This window comes from Macrobrachium rosenbergii, chromosome 19 (genome assembly GCF_040412425.1).
Source record: "Macrobrachium rosenbergii isolate ZJJX-2024 chromosome 19, ASM4041242v1, whole genome shotgun sequence".
NCBI classification, from domain to species: domain Eukaryota; kingdom Metazoa; phylum Arthropoda; class Malacostraca; order Decapoda; family Palaemonidae; genus Macrobrachium; species Macrobrachium rosenbergii.
This window is the reverse complement of record NC_089759.1, coordinates 28,644,067-28,667,997: the sequence shown is the minus strand read 5'-3', so window position 1 is coordinate 28,667,997 and position 23,931 is coordinate 28,644,067. Positions and strand designations below refer to the sequence as shown.

At 38.7% G+C, this 23,931-nt stretch overlaps 1 protein-coding gene across 1 annotated transcript in view; it reads right to left on the bottom strand.

Annotated features, from left to right (window-relative positions):
* LOC136848784 (uncharacterized) overlaps nucleotides 1–22,683 on the bottom strand; it is a 106,376-nt gene extending 83,693 nt beyond the window's left edge. The window contains exon 1 of the mRNA XM_067121378.1: nucleotides 21,686–22,683. Within this exon, the coding sequence (XP_066977479.1) occupies nucleotides 21,686–21,688 (3 nt within the window). The 5' untranslated portion in view covers nucleotides 21,689–22,683. The remainder of the gene's footprint in view (nucleotides 1–21,685) is intronic.
* Nucleotides 22,684–23,931: the final 1,248 nt, after the last annotated feature.

Here is a 23,931-nt window from a genome sequence, read left to right as displayed (position 1 = left end):
GCCAAACTAACAATTTCAGATTTTAACAATTTTTCTCAGCGTTGCCTCCAGCACCTTCTCTAATAATTTTATAGTATGCTCGAGAAATTGTTTTCCTCTATAAATTGCGCACTATAACACCTTTTTCCTTTGTATGTGTGTATGGCCATACCCCTCTGGTCAGTATCAAGTTCCTCGTTGGACGGGTCGGTATAGTTCTTGGCCAGTACTCAGCTGGGGCCGAGTTCAATTCTCCGACCGGCCAACGAAGAATTAGAGGAATTTATTTCTGGCGATAGAAATTCATTTCTCGGTATAATGTGGTTCGGATTCCACAATAAGCTGTAGGTCCCGTTGCTAGGTAACCAACTGGTTCTTAGCCACGTAAAATAAGTCTAATCCTTCGGGCCAGCCCTAAGAGAGCTGTTAATCAGCTCAGTGGTCTGGTTAAACTAAGGTATACTTAACTTTTTCTTCTTTTATCAGGTTTTTATTCATTCTGGTAATAAGATCAGTGACTGAGTCTTCATCTGTATTTAACAAATCTCGTGCTATTCTTGACAGTCCTCAGCAGTTTCCACTAATGCACCTTCCCAAGGTCTCCCCTAACTCCTAAATATGTCACTTTTTATTGGTCCCGCTGTCACGCCAACATTCTCTTCAGTCAATCAGACTCAAAATGATGATTCCATCGTTCCATTATTGCCCTCTTAAACACTTTGGAAGTCTTTAAAAATCTAAAAACTCATGATTCAACTCCAAATACTCTTAAATGTCGGGACAAAGCAACAAATGTATAGACTTCCACAACGTTCTCACTAAAACACTTTGCTTCGTGTATGGCAGAACCGTTTATCAATTCCTCTTTCAACTGATATAAGGTCAAGTCCTAGTTTCCCTTCCTTGTTACTCAGCCTTTTAGCCCATTTCCCTTCGAACATTCTACACAACACAACCAAATTCTTCATTGCCAACAACATGACACCAGTGTCTTGAAGCTCAGAATGACAAAATGAGATTAAGGAGTTTGGTAAAGTTACGCTCCTACGAAGCATTTTATTCATCTCAAAGTTACTTTAATTAATGTGCAAAAAATATAATTCTATTAAAGTAACACAACATTAGATCATTTGTTTAATTCCCTTGATAAGTAATTTCATGGGTCAATTCATATTTAAGACTTAAAATACCCCTTTCAACATTTTCAGGAATGAAAAGCGCAAAGCGACTCTAAGCTGTAATAGTTCCTCGCTGGGTGAGCGGGTTCCGTTATCAGCTACCACTCCAGTTGGTCGCGAGTTCGAATCTCCGACCGGCCTGTGAAGAACAAGAGGAATTTGTTTCTGGTGACAGAAAATCATTTCTCGCTATAAAGTGGTTCGGATTCCACAATAAGCTGTTGCTAGGTAACCAATTGGTTCTTAGCCACTTAAAATTAATCTAATCCTTCGGGCCAGCCCTAGGAGAGCTGTTAATCAGCTCAGTGGTCTGGCTAAACTAAGATATACTTAACTTTCTAAGCTGTAATAGCTGCCGACGTAAAAAAAATGAGAAAAATTCTAGTCAAGCGATGCTGCATTGGCACTATTACAATCACTGAAGGTAAATCATATTTAATTTTATTATAATAATGCGCGAGCAGTGTCAGCCAGGGTTCACGAAAGTTACGAAAAGACTTTCTGTTGTTTAACCAATGCGGGGCACAAAAGTCAGTAAAAATGACGCGTGCGTACAAACACAGGCGCAGATTCAGAGAGTTCCCTCCTGAAGATCTGTATTAAATGCATGAAAAGTTAAGTATAGCTTAGTTTAACCAGACCACTGAGCTGATTAACAGCTCTCCTAGAGAGGGCTGGCCCGAAGGATTAGACTTATTTTACTTGGCTAAGAACCAATTGGTTACCTAGCAACGGGACCTACAGCTCATTGTGGAATCTGAACCACATTATAGCGAGAAATGAATTTCTATCACCAGAAATAAATTCCTCTAATTCTTCATTGGCCGGCCGGAGACTCGAACTCGGGCCTAGCAGAGTGCTAGCCGAGAACTCTACCGACTCGTCCATAGGTTGCATTACTTATAACGAGGAAAGACTACATGAACGATCATTTAGAAGTGGCTAGTCGCTGGGAAAACTATTTTACGGTTATGCAAACTAATTCTAAATCATCCTCTCTACGGAAAGCACGCTTGATCATTTACAGTCCTTAAGGCATTTTCACAACGAAAATAATTTATATATGAAAATGCACAGTTTTTGACGAGATCGAGTCAAGTCATACTAACGACCAAGTGAAGCCGACTAACAACGAATGGACCTTATTCATCCACTGCTTGGGCCGTGTCAACAGGGGCACAATGAACTTTGCCTCCTTGGGATCGCTCTCTAGTCTTGCTGGCGAGGAGGCATCATCATCTAGGTAGACAGACAGAACACAGAGCTTAGGGCCAAAGGCCAAGGGCTGGGACCTATGAGGTCATTCGGCGCTAAAAGGGAAACTGACAGTGAAAAGGTTTGAAAGGTGTAACGGGAGGAAAACCTCGCAGTTGCATTACGAAACAATTGTTAGAGAGGGTGGAAAGTCAGATGGAAGAAAGAGAATATGAACGGAGGTACAGTAAAAGGAATGACAGAAGTTGCAGCTAGGGGCCGAAAGGAGGCTGGAAAGGATCCTAAGTAACGCCTACAGTGCACCACGTGAGGTGCACTGACGGCACTACCTCCCTACGGCGGGTCACCATGTACAGCATAGCAAACTGTCTTTCCATACAGGGCGCTGAGAGTCATTACGGAAAGTCTGAAATAAAAATGTAATCCATTCAGAACTCCAAGTTTTCTGTCAAAGGCTCAATCTCCGGCATGGCTCCAAGAACCGGCGGGAGTTCAGGATAAATGTCATGTGTTCAACGGAAAAAGTTTACAAACGGAGCAAAGATCTGACGTCCTGGCGCAACTCATGCCTGCAAAACACCCGGCGTGCGATATCTTGCTGGGAGATATGGCAGGCAATGCATGCAAGGTATTAGGTTTGACTTTTCATCAAGAATATTTCTTGCCTCATTAAATTTCGTTTGTTATTGTGACTACGGTAACGATTAACGCTAATACTGAAGCATTGCACGGAGGACGAAAAGGGCGATAGTTAATTTATAGTGCATAAAAATACTGAATAAGAAATGCAATACTGTATGGAAAAATACTGCTAGACGTGAATGTATGAATATATACTGTACGTCTATACATATACACACGCACAGATACACATATATACATATATTCAAGAATAAGGTATTCTTAAAACGGCGAGTCTTTCGTCCATTATTTTGCAGGCACACACTCGCTTCCCGTCCCAAAAAATTTGTTTATTTGCAAGAGAAATGCTGATTGGACTTTTCTTTGCCGGTGACGACACACACACATCCCTTTTAAAAGGAGGAAGGCGAAACGATTCAGGTATTAAGGTGAAAGGCCGAGCATTTTACATTCGGGAAGAGAATGGCGTTAAAACTGTTTCTCTTGCGTTCACGATTCCCATGGCGGATATTTTGATTTGACGGAGTGGAAGCAGAATTAAACAAAAACATTCAGAGATCGCAAACCTCCTTCGGAGGAGATTAGTCCGATCATCAAGAGGTATTTATTTTTACTTAAAAGCTACATTCATCTCATTCTCAAAAGTTAATTTCTTGACCCAAGTCAAAACGCCTACCTTTGGTAGGTTTTCCATAAAACCTACATAATTGATTTGTGCAATCTTACTAAACAATTATACAAACAAACAGACCAAACCAAAAACATCCACCTATGCAGAGGCAATAAAAAAGAGCCTACAACTAAGATGTAAAGAAATAAAGTTTCAAGTAAGAGCTCTAAGACAAAGCTCTGACGTAACAATGTGAAGAAGACAAATGCATGAAGAATTATAAAGAGAAAACTGGGCTTGTGAGCATTGCATAGAATAGAGTATAGAATCTTAGGCCAAAGGCCAAGCACTGGGACCTATGAGGTGAATCAGCGCTGAAACGGAAATCGACAATAACAAAGTTTGAAAAGTGTAACGGGAAGAAAGCCTCGCAGTTGCCCTGTGAATCAATTGTTAGGAGAGGGCGGAAAATAAGATGGAAGAAAGAGAATATGAACGGAGGTACAGTAAAAGGAATGAAAGGGACGCTGCAAAGAACCTTAAGTAGCCTAAAGTGCACAGCATGAGGTGCACTCACGACACTGTTCCGTCCTCGCTCAAGAAGTCTTGCGACGTTGGGGGGAAAGTGAGGACATTCTTCTCAAAAGACTGAGATGGTAAAGAGGATGACCTTTAAGGAACAGAATCATCTGCGCGTCAATAGCAAGATAAAAAGATAAAAAGAAGACAAGTGGCATGGAAGAAAAACAGATACCAGAAGGAGAATAAAGAAGATGGGAACAAGACAGATTTAGCTACATCAGCAATTACAATAATAATGCACTGATCCGATTAACAGATTTCAACCGAGTTTCCAGAAAACCACGATGATATAATAGAGGAATGTGGTTAATAAAATTAGATTGCAGAAATGCTTAGCACTGACAGTTACAGGATATATTTATGATAAAGTCTTCCCCGCAATTACCATGAGGAAACACAGGTAGCTGTGACGTAAGCAAGGATATAACTTCAAGAAGTTGACATTGGGTCAATTTTCAAATGTTAAAAACCTGTTCTGCAAACAATAATGCCATGCCCAATTCAGCAGTTTGGAAGTTTACCTTAGGCCTGTCCCCTGCAAAATATACAAAAGTATGCAAAAATACGACACTTATAAGCCACATTTAGTTTTCTGTAAAAGAAAGCTACTGTGCCGGCTTTGTTTGTTCGTCCGCACTTTTTCTGTCCGCCCTCAGATCTTAAAAACTACTGAGGCTAGACGGCTGCAAGTTGGGAAGCTGATCCTCCACCCTCTAAAAATCAAACATACCAAATTACAGCCCTCTAGCCTCAGTAGTTTTTTTAAAATTTTATTTAAGGTTAAAGTTAGCCATAATCGTGCGTCTGGCAACGATATAGGACATGCCACCACCGGGCCGTGGTTAAAGTTTCATGGGCAGCGGGTCATACAGCATTATACCGAGACCACCGAAAGATAGATCTATTTTCGGTGGCCTTGATTATACGCTGTAGTGACTGTACAGAAATCTCGATTGCGCCGAAGAAACTTCGGCGCAATTTTTACTTGTTCTTATAGAGGTGGCTGCTAGAGAAATAAAAGGCAGCAGCCACTACCGCATTCATCCCTTAACCGCTGAGTCAAGGATGAATCCCCTCCGCAGAAAAACTTCTGCGCCATCAGATGCTGCCATGTTTAAACGCATGAGTGGACGCCGTGCAAGGTCACCCAAACTTCACCCTTTCTCTCTTACTGCATCTTGACCTGCCCGACAACATGAAGCTATCTGCCTGATTACTACAATTTAAAAGTTGTTTCGCGTCCTGACGGGTCTGCAAGATTGAAATTAAACTTAATTTTATGTAATGGGCTGGTTTTATCCTGGCTAAAAGGCACAAGATTAAAAGCTACAACAAACCGGGAAAAAATTATAATTGAATTACGAGTGAATCTCCTCTCTTGTGGAAGAGGTAATTTTGTTTTCTGTAACAGAAAACTATTGTGCCGGCTTTGTCCGTCCGCACTTTTTCTGTCCGCCCTCAGATCTTAAAAACTACTGAGGCTAGAGGGCTGCAAATTGGCATGTTGATCATCCACCCTCCAATCATCAAACATACCAAATTGCATCACTCTAGCCTCGGTAGTTCTTATTTTATTTAAGGTTAAATTTAGCCATAATCGTGCGTCTTGCAACAATGTAAGACAGGCCACCACCGGGTCGTGGTTAAAGATTCATGAGCCGCGGCTCATACAACATTATACTGAGACCACCGAAAGATGGATCTATTTTCGGTGCACCTGATTATACGCTGTACAGAAAACTCGATTGCATTTTTTTACTTGTTTCTTATGGAAGGAGGACGTCATGCAGTCCTTAGGGATTTTTTCTGGACACTACAGATTCCGCATCTGCTATGAGCATACATCTACGTTTGAGGAACCATCTGTTCTTCGAGCGTCCTAATATCGCTTGATATCCTTTAATCTTACGGTTAGCAAATGAAGGCTTAACGTCAAATTAGTCATTTTATGTCGTGTTCTTATACCCATTATTATGAATAAGTTGAAATTAAACAGGGAAAAATATTATCAATAATAACACAATTAATGACTAACACATATCATACGAAAACAGGAGAGAGAGAGAGAGAGAGAGAGAGAGAGAGAGAGAGAGAGAGAGAGAGAGAGAGAGAGAGAGAGAGAGTGTGTGTGTGTGTTTGGACACTCAATATATCAAACTAAGCAGACAGAAAATTCGGGAGTGGACGAATTTACTGCATAAATACAATTACAAAAATATCGCCGTAAAAGGAAAAAATTGATCAGCAAGTTTTTTCCACGAAATAACCATCAGAAGACCCTTCCCCCCCCTCAGCCACCAACCTCTGGCAGCCGAAGTATCACACCGATCAGGGATTGCATGAGAGTACGTGGGCGAATGCATACTGGGTTAACATGCATAAAATGCATGCACACACATTTACATATATATGACACCTACATATATTCACACCCACACACACACACAAACACACACACACACACACATGGCCCGGCCCATATTAGATCTGCATTGCAAATATTCGAATGTTGGAGTATCGAGTTCATTGCTCCTCTCGGCTGCATGCGTGTAGGCGGGTGTGATTCGTGTGCAACTTTCGTGTTTCGGATCTGCAAGACTTGACGTCCCGTGCCAACCGAATGTGAATTGCTCGGGAGACATACGACTTCATGAATGGATTCCGCAATTTCTCTTTAAATTGGTTAACAATAACGTCTGCTTGGCTGAACGAACTGGTATTAGGCCAACTTGTGTCTTAAGTGACTGACTGATTGATTTGGGGCGCTTTCAGCCATACAGCGCTTACGGACAGTGGAAAGATACTTGGAGTGCTTGGGCTGTGCGCTGGAAGTAAGAAAGCGGGAAGGAGGTAAAGTAAAAGGCTAAAAAGTATGTGCAACTAGGGGCTGGTTGGAGGCTGCTAACAACCTACAGTGCACTGAAGGATCTACCCCCTACGGGATACTTCTAGATAACACAAGATAACACAATGGAAAAGCCGAAGATCTATTAGAACCGAATTCTTGCAGAGCGCCTTGGATAACAAAAAAAAAAAAAAAAAAAAAAAATCACTTACACGAAGAGGAAATGAACCCCCCTTCGCTATGGTGACGTAAAGGGGTATGTTTCGCTAATGACTGAAATGGCCGAACATCAAACCAAAAGCAATTTCCTCTGACAAAGCTGAGCTCATGAAGCAGACTTCCCGTTTCCCTTTTTTGCGACTCGAGGTAGTTGTGATGCGAATATCTTTGCAGTTTCATCAACTCGATGTCAGATGCGCCTTAGCATATCGTTTACCCCAACAGCAACTGGATGCAGATTAAACCAAGACAACAATCACTATTCCGTTCACCCTCCCGCTTTTGAATAAAGAACAATACTCATCACTATGGTGTGAACCTCCTTCATTAGACATGCACTATCGTGCTTCCTGGACGCCTAAGAGATCTTTCCCAGCACCGACGCTCTTAACTGGCAATATCAAGGTCTGTCTCATATTCATAAGGCTATTGTTCTCCATTCTCTCCACTTTACCAAACCACCCAAAAAGACTGATTCATCTTTTTTCTTTTCTACACATGCAGTTTTTTTTGTTAAAGTACATTTTTACTGTGCGTGTACAAATCAGGTTTCAAACACTCGTCATTAATATATACAATGCAAACAATTCATCTTAGCGGCTTCTACCGACGCGCATACTGTATTCTACATCCAAGCTACAATTCCTGAAAGGCGAATTAGCCCAACAGTTCCTCTGACTATTTCAAATATTTGTTCTTCTCTTTCATATTTTGTATGGAGGTCCTGGTACATTCTCTGGTTCGCTCATTCTGTGATTCACCTCTCCACTAATTTCCCCTTTATCTGTCGCTATTACCGTAAATAAACTCAAATCAGCCATCAAAAATAACACGAATTTTCCGTATCCCACTCTCCCGTTCGCCCTTACGAACGTAAAATCTTGCAGACTTTCCCTTTCAACTTCTTCCTTTCACGAACACCCCGAACTCTTCCACCTCTTCCCATCGAAATCCTTCGTTCTTTCTCAATTACAGCATCACCTGCGTTCATCGGACGCTCCAAACTCCATTATGGCCAATCTTCTCATCGGAGAAACTTGAACCCTCACTTATGCACATGGAAAATTATAATAATTATTATGCACAGAGAAAACTGTATTGCGCAATCCTAGCTTTTAAATTCGTGATGGTGGTTTTCCTCAGGGATTATGGTCTCTGTATTTCATAAAGGGCAGCTGTAATCAGGCACGGGGTAAGGCACCGCATTTCGTTGCTTAAATGTTGGCTTGAGAAATTCCTTCAAAATTGTTTTCTTGATTATGTTACAGAGATGATTTCCAAACTCGGGATTCGTATCATTCTCTCACTGCTTGCTACAGTTTTCAGGGAAAATTTCAAATTTCAAATTGTTCATCATTACATCAGACGATTTGCTTTCATTGTTGTTCACTCTTGGCTGAGATGAATGAAGGTGGACTTTTTGACAGTTATTTGAAAACGTTATTCGTGTAATTACAAACTTTCACATACTGGCAGTTCGTGCTTTAGAGGCATTAACGACTATTTAGACTCGTTAGAAATGGTAAAAAAATCATAAAGCCATTCGATAGGTAGAGAATTCGATTGGCTCCTCTGGTTATTCAAGTACCAAAGTCAATTGCAGTCAAGGGGACCAACATTTACATGTAATTAAAAAAAATTAGTTTGATTTCATCACCGTCCACCAACGAGACATTCAAAATATACGGTTAAGGTAATTATTTACTTAATGAAAGCATAATAACTTCAGAAATTTGAGAAAAATAGGACCTGATACATAGGAGCCTGGAACCTGTAGCTTTATACTTTAAAGAGATGATAACTATAACGAGAAAAGAACGACCAAAAAGTAGTTAACTAATCCTGAATGTTCCTCTATGGCCGAAGGTCTGCATGGGTTTAAAGGTGACCCACTTTTACGGATGTTTACAAATATAAATCCCATTAAGGCGCTATCACCAATCAGCTCATACACACGAGACCGCATCCAGCGTTATTAATTTCATCTTAAATAAGAAAAATAAGTTCATTCCAAGCGCGAAAATCACGAGCATTCTTAAGTACTTGTGGCTTCAGAAGAGTAAAGAAAAAAAAAATCACGCTGACAAAAAAACACAATGACGATTACCAATCGCAAACAACCGCCCCCCGCCCCTGCTGGACGAGGGACGCGGGGTGGGGGGACAGACTCCCGATATTTTAAGGTAACTGATGCGCACGAAAATGAAATGTTATACTTTTTACTACAACGCTCAGACACTGATTAATAAGAGGGAGGTCATCATCGATGCAATTAATCTCGTGCTGTTCAGATTCTGCATCAATTTCCAACAGACGAGTTCATCAGGGGTTCGCTACGGCGCCTCAGTCAGTCAATCAGTCAGTGCAAGGTCTAGAGAGTATATGGAGGTCTTGTCAGCGCTGACCCAAAATAAGTCCTCTTCCGGGCAGGTCGAGAGCATGACGTCAAAACAACCTCGCCTGAGGCTACCAAGAGGAAGGTCCTTTATTAATCCATTGAACAACAACAGAGAAATACAGGTGTTTGCAGATGCTCCACACCTAGCAAAGCTTATTACAAATAACTTTCTTGACCATGGATTTTACTGCAGGATGGTACGCACGCTCACAATGGTCCGGTTGGAGAGCTAATAAAGTGGCGCAAAAGTGATCTTCGGACAGCATATAAACTTTCCGAAAAACATATCAATGTTAGCCTATAGGTACGCAACGCACGAGAGTTAAACTTGCCGTGCAATTGCTGTCCGAAACTAACTAGAAATCTATTGATCCCTTCGGCAACCAAGGTAAATTTGAAGATAAGGACTGGAACAGTACAAGCCAGTTCATTCGGCTCGTTGATTGATGGTCTGACTTGTTTAATTCTCTGCCAATAGATAGAAAATCATCAAGAAATGCTTACGAACTAAACCTGGAAACGCAAGACAAATCTTGCAACAAGACATGAGTAAAACCGCCAGAGAAATGAAAGTGTTGAAAAGTAAAGTGCTCTATCTATCCTTTTCAAAAAGGTCTGGCTACATCCTGCTCGTCTTTGTCTAACTTGCTGAAAATGGTAAAAGAAAAATTTGGCATGACATATATTCTAACTTACAGACTAAATCAGGATGGGTTGGAGCACTTTTTTGGTTGCTTAAGGCAAATGGGAGCGTGCTATCAGCACCCATCACCAGTTGAATTTAAACATCGTCGCAGAGCCCACCTTTTAGGAAAGGACAGCACACTTGTAAGCTCAAAGAGCACCGTTGAAATCTGCAACAGTGAATATGTAACATGGGGCTCATTTTCCCACATCCCTGACAAACAGGACGCATCGTTCGTAGACGAAGGAAATTCTCTTCAGAAAGAGCTCAGTTTATCAGCAACTTTGTTTTGCTTACCAGCATTTAATATGGATGATCAAAGTGATGACCTCAAAGACCAGGAAGTCGAAGAACAAACATTGGAAGATGCCATAGAAGAAGAAAGGCGGTTTCATTGCTCGCAAGGTTCCACAATATGAACATTTAGGAGCAAAAGTAATAGTGGTGTCATAAGCTTTAGAGAGGGTAAATTAATGAAACCTAGTGAAGAGTTTCTTGAACATTTGAAGTATATGGATAAGAAGTCTGATTCTCACCATGGGGGGGGGGAATGTTTAACAGCAGGAAAAGGAGCGATCCTTAAATTAGCTGATATAATTATCAGTCACATCCAATTACCTTCAGAAGTCATAAAATATTTTGTTTGTTGCCGTACATTTTTTAGAATTCAAAATTTGAACAGAGACATTAGTTGTTCCAGAAAAGTGGTGAATAAGATGAGAAGGTTAATGACATAACTAGTAACATGCGGTTAAAATATGTGCGAAATGTGATTTTATGGATATATGTTAAGTGCGTATAATTCTAGAAATATATTTACATTACTGTTTGGAATGTTCTTTAGAAACTCCCTTGTGATTATTTGTTTTAACATAATATAATGTTTTTTATCTCTTATCCTTAACAAACAGATAATAGTATTTAAACCGTAAAAAAAAGAAAAAAGCAAAGCTATGCTTCCTATAGTTTTAATATTCCTTTTAACATAGTAGAACGAAGAATCTTTATCTGACCATTGCTTTAATTATCGAATGGCTTAGAGTATTTAAAAAAAGGAAAAAAGTAGACAGGATTTCTATAGGTTTAAGGAGCCTAACTGTGGTTATTGTGACGTCACGCACCTCGCCGTTTAATCCTCTACCACTGGATGCTCGGAGTACTCGTTTCGTCTCACTTTCTCTCTCTCTCTCTCTCTCTCTCTCTCTCTCTATGTTGTTGGTGCTTTCTCTGCTTTCTTGGAAGTGTTTACCAAAGGAGGCAGCATTTCATCAGGACTACATAATAATTTGCTAATCGTTGTTTAGAAATATGGAAATTTTATAATCGATTGCTGATGGGCAAACGGTATACACAGTGTGGAAAGAATATATAAATATATAAATATATAAATATATAAATATATATATATATATATATATATATATATATATATATATATTTATATATATATATATATATATATATATACACATGTGTGTGTGTTTTACAAAATACAGTAAATGCATGGTTCATAATTTTATGTATACATATATATATATACTGTACGTGTATATTTACACATAAATACATATATATCTCTCTAAATATTATATATATATATATATATATATATATATATATACATTATATATATATATATATATATATATATATATATATATATATATATATATATATATATATATATATATATATATATATATATATATATATATGAGAGAGAGAGAGAGAGAGAGACATGTATATATGTATTTATGAGTAAATGTACATGCACAGATGCATATATACATAAAATCCGAAATAGCAGACGCATTCACTGCTTTGAACACATTTTCAAAGAGCACCGTCAGAGTAAAAATCTCATCTACAAGTTCTTTTTCCCCGAAATAACCATCAGAAGACCCTCCCCCCTCAGCCATCAACTTCTGGCAGCCGAAGTATCACACCGATCAGGGATTGCATGAGAGTACGTGGGCGAATGCATACTGGGTTAACATGCATAAAATGCATGCACACACATTTACATATATATGACACCTACATATACTCTCTCTCTCTCACACACACACACACACACAATACACACTGTCCTGCCCATATTAGATCTGCATTGCAAATATTCAGATGCTGGAGTATCGACTACATAGATCCTCTCGGCTGCATGAGTGTGGGTGGGTGAGATTCGTGTGCAACTTTCGTTTTTCGGGTCTGCAAGACTTGGCGGCCCGGGTCAGCCGAATTTGATTTGCTCGAGAGGAAAACAACTTCAGGAATGGATTCCTCCCTTCTTTTTAAATTAGTAATAATATAATGTCTAGTATATGTGGCTGCATGACCTGTATTAGGTTTACCTATTTCTTACGATACTGATTAATTCATTTATGAAAATTAGACTATAAAGACAAGCATTGGGACACTTTCAGCCATTCAGCGCTTACAGACAGTGGAAAGATACTTGGAATGGTTGGACAGTAAGATGGAAGAAAGCGGGAAAGGTTGGTGAAATAAAAGGCTAAAAAGTGGGGTACAGATAGGAGCCGATGGGAGGCTGCAAATCAGCTTTAGCAATGCCTACAAGGCACTGAAGGAGTTGCCCACTACGGGATATCTCTAAATGACACAAACTGAGATAATAAGCAACGGAAAAGACGATGAACAAGTTTACCCCCAACAGAAATTGGCTCCAGATTAGACCAAGGCAACCATCACTATTCCGTTCACCCTCCTGATTTTCAGTAAAGAGCAAAACTCATCAGTATGGCGTGAAACCTCCTTCATTAGACATGCACTGTTGTGCTTCCTGGACATCTGAGAGATCTTTTCCTGCACAGCCACCTTTAACTGCTAATATCAAGGTCTCTCTCCATTCCACAAGGCTATTGTTCTCCATTCTCTCCACTTTACCAAACCACCTTAAACTACTATGATCCATCTTTTCCCACATGCTGGCATTTTTATTACCACATTTTTACTGAGTCTCTGCAAATCAAGTTTCAGATCCTCTTCATTCAAATATAATTATGAAAGCAATTCATCTCAGCGGCTTCAAATTCCTTTAAATATTCTAAATTTTGGAACTTCTCTTCTATTTCTTATGTGGATATCCTTGTATATTCCTGGGTTCTCCTCTTCTGATTCACTTCTCTGCTTTTTCCTGTGTCTGTTTGGGTTGCCCTAAAATAACTTCAAATGAACCATCTAAAATGACATCAAATTCCCCATTTTCCTCCCTCCCATTCGCCCTTGCGAACATGGAATGTTGCCAACTTTCTCCTTGAACTCCATTCACGGCCACTTTTCTCATCTGATGAACTAGCACCCTCACTTATGAACGTGGAAAATTACAATAATTGTTGTGGATAGAGTAACTATACACTGCGCCATTCCGTCGTTTAAATGCATGATTCGCGGTGGCTGTTTTCCTTGGGATTATGGTCGCTGTATTTCATATAAGGTAGCGATAATCAGGCGCGCGGTAAACCAACGCATTTGATTGCTTAAAATTGCAGGTTTGGGACATTCCTCGTTCCAAAACCGTTCTCTTGATTATGTTGTAGAGATGATTTCCAAACTCGTGATTCATATCATTCTCTCACTGAGCAATGTTCATTATTACATCAGACGATTTACTTTCATTCTTATTCATTCTTGGACGAGATGAATAGTGGTAGAATGATTTGACAAATATTGTGAGGTGTTTTGTATTGCAACTTCTTAGATACTGGTAGTTCGCACTTGAAAGGCATTAACGACTGCTTAGATTGTTTAGAAAAGATTAAAATAATTTTTTTAAAGTCAGTCCATAAATAGGAAATTCAATTGGTTCATCTAGTCATTCAAGTGCAGAAGTTAACTGCCGTCAAGAGGAGCGATATTTACATATTAAAAATTTTTGTTTGATTCCATCACCGTCCATCAGCACATTTGAAATATACAGCTAAGGTCATTATATACTCAAGAACATTATTATAAGATCCACTAACTCAAGAAAAATCCGACCTGATGAACAGGAGCTTCTAACTTTAGACTTCAAAAGAGAGAATAAATATTAAGTGAAAAGAAAGCACAAAAAGTAGTGAACCAATCACGAATATTCCTCTATGGGTTTAAAGGTGACCCACTTTCACGAATATTTAAAAAAAAAATCCCGTTAAGGCTGAATTGGCAATCAGCTCATACACATGAAAGAATCATCTAAGGTTATTTCTATTTAAATAAGTATTATGATTTCATTCCATGCTTGAAAATCGGGAGCATTCGCAAGTACCTGTGGCTTTAGTGGTGAAAAAAAGAAAGAAAGAAAGAAAAAGGCTAATAGAGCAAACACGCCGCAATTGACTAATCACGAACCTCCCTCACTGGACGAGGGACGAGGGACGGGGAGTTTCGGGGGTGAGTGAACAGACTCATGAAATTTTCAGCTAACTGATGGCAGGAATATGATACGCTATATATATATATTTTTTTTTTTTGCATTCCAGAGCGTTCAGACACTAATTAATCAGAGGGGTGTCATCATCGATGCAATTAATCTCGTGCTGTTCAGATTCTGCATCAATTTCCAACAGATGAGTTCATCAGGAGTTGGCGACGGCGCCTCAGTCAGTCAGTCAGTGTCATATGCAGTCAGTTCGCATTTGGGAAAAAATCACTCAGTTAGTACGACCACTGTGCGCTCGAAATACTCCTCTCTCTCTCTCTCTCTCTCTCTCTCTCTCTCTCTCTCTCTCTCTCTCTCTCTCTTAATGCAATTCCTGCTTTCTCTGCTTTCCCGGAAGTGTTTACTAAAGGAGATGGTATTTCATCTGAACTACATAATTGCTGATCCTGTTCTGGAATATGGAAAGTCTGTTTTCCATTGCTGATAGGCAAACAGTGAATACACGATGAACCTTTAGTATACATATACGCATAAATACATTCATTAGCATTATATATATATATCATATATATATATATATATATATATATATATATATATATATATATATATATATATATATATAATATACTGTATATGCATATGTACCCATATATATGTAATATATATATATATATATATATATATATATATATATATATATATATATATATATATATATATATATATATATATATATATTTAACAATGTTGTTCGTTTAAAAACCTGTAAATTAGCTGGAGTACCTAACATCAACACCCAAGTTAGTGCAGTTCATGAACATAAACCTCAGTTCATCATGTCGAATGAAGACTGGAACAATTCTAGACTCATAATGATTATGACGGTTTTCTTATAAACAACTTGAAATGACATTACAAGTAGTAACTGCTGTTCGAAAATATCACCATCATTAACATTTGTACCCTAGTACAATAGGTCGGTCTCTGTTAAATTAATTTCTCATGAAAATGAGACAAAAATGTTTCTCTAACACAGCGTTCCTCCTTTAACGGCGATTCAAGGGAGAACCTCCTGTGCAGAAAAGCTCCCACAACATCAGCTGCTGTTAGGCTGAAACGGACGGGTGACTGCCTCTCTACGGTCACTCAAACTTCAATAAAATGCTGATAAAACAGTTACAGCGGGTTTTGTCTCCTGGCAAATGAAACTAACGCTGGATAAACATTGAAAAGAAACCACTGAATCGTTCGCTTATTTACCAGTCTCTGTGAAATTGAGATTAGGCCTAGCTGCATCTGACTTTACACTTTATGTAATGTGCTGATATTATCCTGGATAAATGGCAAAGATTAAAGATAAAGAACTGAAACAAGACAAAAATATTAATTAAATCTGAAATGGATTTGTCCTCTTATGTAAACATCTAACTTTAAGAAAGTATTTGTTCTTCATAGTGTCCTAAAAATGTCTTGACGTTCCTCTCTTACGACAGGTTAATGGAGGCTTAAAACGTAACTTGTTGGAAAAGACTGAAATGTTTCAGCCAGAATTAAAACTCTACATAAATTAAAAACAAATATAAAAATTTTGTGCCGAGTTCTAACGAACCATAAGTACCCTGTCTTATGATAGACAATCAAGTAACGTAGGGTGAAATGTTATACTATCACAAATCATCTAAGTGTAGGAGAGAGAGAGAGAGAGAGAGAGAGAGAGAGAGAGAGAGAGAGAGAGAGAGAGAATGTGTTTTGGGACACTCACTGAATAAAACTCAGCAGATAGAAAATTCGAGAGTAGACGCATATACCGATTCCAACATATTCACAAAGAGCGCAGTAAAAGGAAAAAAAAAATCATCTGCGAACTTTTTTCCATGAAATAACCATCAGAAAACCCTCTCCCTCAACCATCAACTTCTGGAATCCGAAGTATCACACCGATCAGTAATTGGATGAGAGTACGTGGGCGAGTGCATACTGGGTTAACATGCATAAAATGCAGGCATACACATTTACATATATATGACACCTACACACACACACACACACACACACACACACACACACACACACACACACACACACTTCTCCTCCCGGTCCATATTAGAGCTGCGTGTTGGAGTATCGAGTTCATTGCTCCTCTCGGCTGCATGCGTGTCGGTGGGTGTGATTCGTGCGCAACTCTCGTGTTTCGGATCTGCAAGACTTGACACCCTGTGTCAACGAATGTGAATTGCTCAAAAGGAAACGACTTCAAGGATGGATTCCTCCCTTTCTTTTGATATTAGGGAACTAAGGGGCATCTCCTTGGCTGAATCAAGTTGGATTAGGCAAACTTATCTTGCAATGCTTCAAACTGACAAAATGAGCAATGGAGAAGCTGATGAACAAGTTTCCATAAAAACTTAATTCTTATAGAACCGCAAAGATAATAGAAAATATAGCCTAAACGAAGCTTAAATAAACCCACTTTCACAATGGTAAATGCTGAAATAACGAACACTAAATCAAAAGAAATTTTCTTTCATACTTAGAATAATTAAAAGTTCAAATTGTCGAGAAAACTTCTTTGTTTTGCTTTTACGACCTTAGGTATTTCGATGAGAATAACTTTGAAGCTTCATCAATTGTATGCGAGATTTGCACCAATACATCACGTGCCCCACTAGCAGATGGGTTCAGATTAACCAAAACCATCATCGCTAATCTGTTCCCCCTTTTTGTTTTGAATCAAAAATAGCCTACTCATCAGTATGACGTTAATTAAGCCCTCTCTATTAACTGCACTATCGTACTTCCTGGACAATAATACCTTTTTTCCAGCACAGCTAATACTAACTGGCATTATCATGGTGTCTTTTCTTTTCACATGGTTATTGTTCTCCATTCTCTATACGTTACCAAACCACCTCGAAAGACTATGATCCATCTTTTTAAACATACTGGCCTTTGTTTTTGCGGCATTTTTACTGTGTCTGTACAAATCAATATTCAGAGCCTCTTTATTTGCATATAAAACGCAAATAACCTCAAGCTGCATTACATTTCCACACTTCAGTTCCATAAAGGCGAGCTGGTTCAACAATCCTTTGTATATTCGAAAATTTGGATCTTCTCTTCCATATCTTGTGTCGAGATCCTGGTCTATGTCTTCGTCCCGCTATTCTGTGATTCCCCTGCTCTAATTTCCCCATTAACTGTTATAAGTACCTTCAAATAACTTCAAGTGAACCATCTAAAATAACAATTTCCCATTTTCCTTCCTCCCAATCGCCCTTAAAGATAAATTCTTGCCAACTTTCGCCTTTGACGAACACTCCCAAACCCTCCTTTCTGTTCACACCGCACCTCTTCATTCTCTCTCAATCACAGCATCTCCTGCGTTCATCAGACGCTCCAAACTCCAATCGCGACCACTTTTCTCATCCGAGAAACTTGCGCCCTCAGTTATGCACGTGGAAAATTATAATAATTATATTTTGCACAGATGAACGATATATTGCGCCATTCCATCGTTTAAATGCATGGTTCGTGTTGGTTGTTTCCCTTGAGATTATAGTCTATTCATTTCATAAAGGGTGGCCATTATCAGACACGATGTAAAGCAACGCGTTTCACTGTTTAATGTACGGTTTGGGTTTCCTTGTTTTAAAATTGTTTTCTTGATGAGGTGGCAAAGATGATTTCCCAGCTCGTGATTTATATGGTTCTCTGACTGCTTTCAACATTTTTAAGTAAAAATATCAGACTATTTACCTTTCTTATTCATTCTAGGATGATACGAATAAAGGTAGATTATTTCTTTACAATTATTTTAAAGAGTTTTTTGTATAACGACAAATTAGTAGGTACTGGCAGTTTGTACTTTAAAGGCGTCAACGACTAATAAGAATGGTTGGAAATGATAAAAAAATCTAATTTTTTATAGCCATTTGATAATTAGGAATTTCAACCGGTCCCTCTTGTTATTCAAGTATTACAGGCAATTTAAAAAGTACCAACATTTAAATGTAATTGAAGAATTCATGTGGTGATATCGCAGTCCATCAACAAGACATTTGAAATATGGTCCTTATTTACTTAGGAGAATTAAAATAACTTCAATAACCCAAGAATAATCGGACCTTATTTATTGGAGGTTGTAGCTTTATACTTTCAAGTGAGGGAAAATATCACGACACAAGAACGAACAAAAAGTAGCAAACCAATCACGAATGGTCATTTATGGCCTAATGTCTGCATGGATTTAAAGGTGACCCACTTTTAAGGATGTTTACAAATAAAATTCCCATTAAGGCTCTCTCGCCAATCACCTCACACGCATTTAAGCCACATCTAAGGCGATTATTTCCATCTTAAAAACGACTAATGAATTCATTCCACGCGTGAAAAATCATGAGCATTCATAAATACTTCCGGCTTTAGAAGAGTAAAGGAAAACGTCTCGTCGACAGAACAAACACAACGCCAATGACCAATCACAAACCGGCCCTCCCCCTCACGGGACGAGGGATAGGGTGGGTGGGGGGCGCAGCTTCATGAAAATTTGAGGTAATTGATGCGCACGAAAATGGAATGTTATACTTTTTATTACAACAACGCTCAGACACTAATTAATCAGAGGGAGGTCATCATCGATGCAATTAACCTCGTGCTGTTCAGACTTTGCATCAATTTCCAACAGACGAGTTCATCAGGGGTTCGCTATGGCGCCTCAGTCAGTAGTCAGTCAGTCAGTCAGTCAGCGTGTATTTGGGAAACAATCACTCAATACGACCACTGGATGCTCGGAATACTCGTCTCTCTCTCTCTCTCTCTCTCTCTCTCTCTCTCTCTCTCTCTCTCTCTCTCTCTCTCTCTCTCTGCTATTTGTGTTTTTTCTGTTTTCCCGAAGTGTTTACTAAAGGCGATGATATTTCATCCGAACTACTTAACTGCTTGTTGATCACTGTTTTGATGTTTTGAGATATGGAAACTTCAGTTTTAGATTGCGTACGGGGAAACTGCATTTATACGATGTAGAATATATTTTATATATGCATTTATATATATATATATATAAGTGTGTGTAATATAATCTGTAATGCAAACATATATATACAGTATATAATATATATATATATATATATATATATATATATATATATATATATATATATATATATATATATATATATATATATATAAAATGTCACTACTATAAGTCACCTCTCCCTCATGAAGTGCAATAACGCACTGTGCTAATGCAATTTGCGTTATTCTGTTAACATAAAAGTAGGTGCGTGAACAGCGCCACTGCCTAACAAAGACAGGTTATGGGATAACGTCGCCCCTTTCCTGAAAGAATCTCTCCTTCCTCACCCCTTAAAAATAATCTCTTAATTCTCCTCCTTGACCTAGTGACTGCTCAAGTCTCTCTTTCAGGTACCTCCCTTCCGAGATGCCAAATCCCCACCGGAGGCATAGAAGAGTCTGGCAAAGGGGATTAATTCCAAAAGAGAAAGCGCCCAAGCCCTAACAACAGAATCGCCACGTGGCTGGAGCACACCGCATGGCAAAAGCATGAAAGCACACAAAACGGACCGTGAAGCACGCAGGCACTGCGACCTAGGAGGAGAGAAACTGTAATCCGCTGAGATTTTAAAAGACAACGCCTGGGCAGTGCTTGTCAGAAACACCCAGCCCTGGACTCCAGACGCTTGTCCCTTGCCTCATCTGCTCCATCAAAGTTCAGATTTCCCCATGTGGCTGTTTTGAGCCAAAGTCTTCTTTTGTGGTGAAGACCCTAAATTCATGCCCTCCATACTAGTGCTGAAGATAAGGTCCCCTGTCTCCTACAGAAAGGTAATGTACCCAAAGTGAGGTTTTAGATCAGTCACAACCTGATTATTCTCCTACTGAATTTATTTTCCTTTCTAAAGTGAGATATCCACGAGACCTGATTTGTTTAGTGCGGTGAGTAAATTATTCCAGTTCACGTCCATTTCAGTGCCTAGAATCGCATTGCTTTGGCACCTTATGTGCAACCCTGTCGATTCCGGAATTTGCTACTTAAATCTGGATGAGTAACCGATGCATTCTCATTGCAGACGGAGTTACTAGCTGTGGAATCATCTGTCCACCCCTGCTTAGGCCATGGTTACCACCGCTGCCTCTCACCCAACGGTGCCCTATGAAGTGGATTTTTCCCGTTATTGTTATTTCATAATCTGCTGTAATTTTTGTTATTCGACAGGAATCTGTCCTCATCCTGTCTGGTTTTGCAAGTTCCCCATTCTTCTGGTCTAATTTGTTAATTTAAATATAAGTGATTTTTGTGAACTTCAAGTGTTTATTTAAACTTCCCAACTGAAGTAAAGCCTTAAGCTTAATCTATTCTTGATGTTGATTACCCGAGTCTTCACCTAATCGAGTTCACGTGGCAAGTCCCCATTCTTCCCCAGGTAAACATAATAATATATATACATACAGTATATTATATATATATATATATATATATATATATATATATATATTACATAATGTCATTTCATTAGAAAAATATCCATTATTTTTTCGATGATTACAATTTTTATCAAGCGTTTGGTGTATATATACATATATGTATAAATATGTATATATATATATGTATATGTACATATACACATATATACATATATATGTATATACATACACACATATATATACATACCAAACTCTTTAAAAAAATTGTAATTATCGAAAAAATAATGGATATTTTTCTGATAAAGTGATGACGCATAAAAAAACTGACAATGAGTGATAGGTAGGCTTAAAATGTTTCAGAATAATGCTAATGAAAATGGAATTATTGATGATACGCGCACCTTTTGAAGCTTCCGTGAAATCAAATCTATTTCTTAACAAATTGCTGTAAACACTAACACTGGCGTCAATGTAATTCATAAAAACAATAGTCTTAACACTCACCATCAGCCGGAGAGAGCGACGGCTGTCCTCCACGGCACTGGCAATAAATCCAATATTTATTCTAGATTTATTCTTGTACCTTCGTCGTCAACGATGACAGTCTACAGAGAGGAAGCAGCAAGAAAGTACACATACCTGACAGACAACCTTATTCTCCACCATATCAACAAGTCTGAATAACAAATTCACGCTCCAAAGATTAACAGGTCTTATTAACCAATTCATATTCCATAAGGTCATCGTTAGACTTCACCCGAGTAAAAGCAATGCTGGCGCTTTTCAAGCAATGCCCGAAAGCAAAGTCATGCCCACAAAAGCCCTCTGATACAACATGTTCTAAAAGTAACTCTGTGTACTAAGGTTCATGTATTCTTGATAAAGCTCTTGATGGCCTGTTCAGTTCCCACTCGGCTTACTGTCTGCAATGATTCCTGACACGTGTTCAAATGAATCGATGAAGTGGAGTCTGGCTAAACGAATGTCCAAAACGATATAACTTATGGGGTGAACGCTGCAATTAACCAAATCCTAAATTTTTTTTTGTCAGTGGAATGACAATGCAGACGTACCCTATCCATAGTGCATGATCTACTAGGTACCACTTTTTCTAGGTCTGCTATCTACTGGTTATCCTTGGTGGCTTTATTGTTAAATATTTTGCTCTGAAATGGCATCCATGCCCCATAATGTTTTAAAACCGCCGTATTTGCCTTTACAGATCACATCATTAATTGGAAATCCAAGCCTCTTTCTACGCGAAATAAATCACACGCTCTCAGCCCAAAGTGTTCAATATTCCGTCTCCCTTCATCCATTCTGTCCTTTACAAACCAGTTCTTCTTGAACACTGTTGTTATCACAATGTACGAAAAGATTAAAATTATTTCTGTCTAGGATCACCCGGTACACCAGTACCAAAGTTCAGAGACAATCAGACAACTACCACTCAACCGAATCCCACCACCACCCGCGTGTGGACTGTTGCTCCAAGTTCCAACTTCCAAGTCAGTTGTTCTAAAGCAGGCGTGGACAGACAACTTCCTGGAAGGTTGAATTCTTTGAAAAACGAACACTTTTATGACTACATTGCTTCACTTGTGTTATGGTAACTGCACACAGACATTTCAAAAATTTACTACTTCGTACATCCGTAGGTTCGAACAAGTAAGAGATAGACAACCTCTGTCAAAACTTTGTCAAATCGCTGACAAAAACCGGAAATAATTGGGATCATGTCAAGATTGGCGAACCCACTCGCAGCAGGGTTCGCTATTCTTTGCAAGAAGATTATTGGGTTCGTTATTCTTTGCATGGGAATAATCGGGTTCGCTGTTCTAGACATGAACACTTCGGTAACAGACATTTGACACCCCAGGTGCTAGTACTAAACAAGGCGAAATACATTTGATCGCCCCCCAGGGCTAGTACTAAACACGGCGAAACAGTGTAGATGAATCACTGTTTCGCCGTGCTTAGTACTAGCCCTCATGTGGAATTGGAGTTCGGACCGAAAAGGGTTGGCCATTCTTTACATGGTGACCACTGAGTTCGCTTTCCTCACATGGAGATGTTGGGTTCGCTAACCTTGACATGATCCAGTAATTGTTTTATGATACGAATGCTTACCAAAAAAAAAAGAATGCAAAACTTATATGTGGGAAGGAAAAAACATGGATAGTAAAATAACGAAAAGATTGTTGGAGCAGAGGACAGAACCTTGTGTGTCATTACTAAAAAATAAAAAAAAAAAAAAAAAAAGAGAAATGGCATCATCTGTAACAGAAATTGGTCTGATAAAATATTAGAGGACATTTAAAAAAAAAAACTGACAAAACAATTAGGACTGAGTATGGATGATGTATTTCTGTGCAAATTCCTGACAAACGCATTGACAGTGAGGAAAAAAAAAAAGGCAGATGCTAATTAAAGGTTTTGAGAGAGAAGAATCCGAAATGAAGATCATCATTCGATTTATATCTGAAGTTCAGATGCTTGTTGAAAAGGTCACTGACTGAAAAAAAACACATATGCTTTAAACATGGAAATGAAAGACTAGCCCTGTCGACATCGCCATAATGATCAATAATGCAACACTGGTTTTCACATCTATACATGTAGCATTGTTGTGCGATTGTATATCTGGTTGTAAATAAGTAAAATATACGATAATTATAAGCACTTCTCAGAACATAACAGTTACATTTTTGTACAGATAAAGTTAATAGTGTACGTGAAAGCTTGCTTCA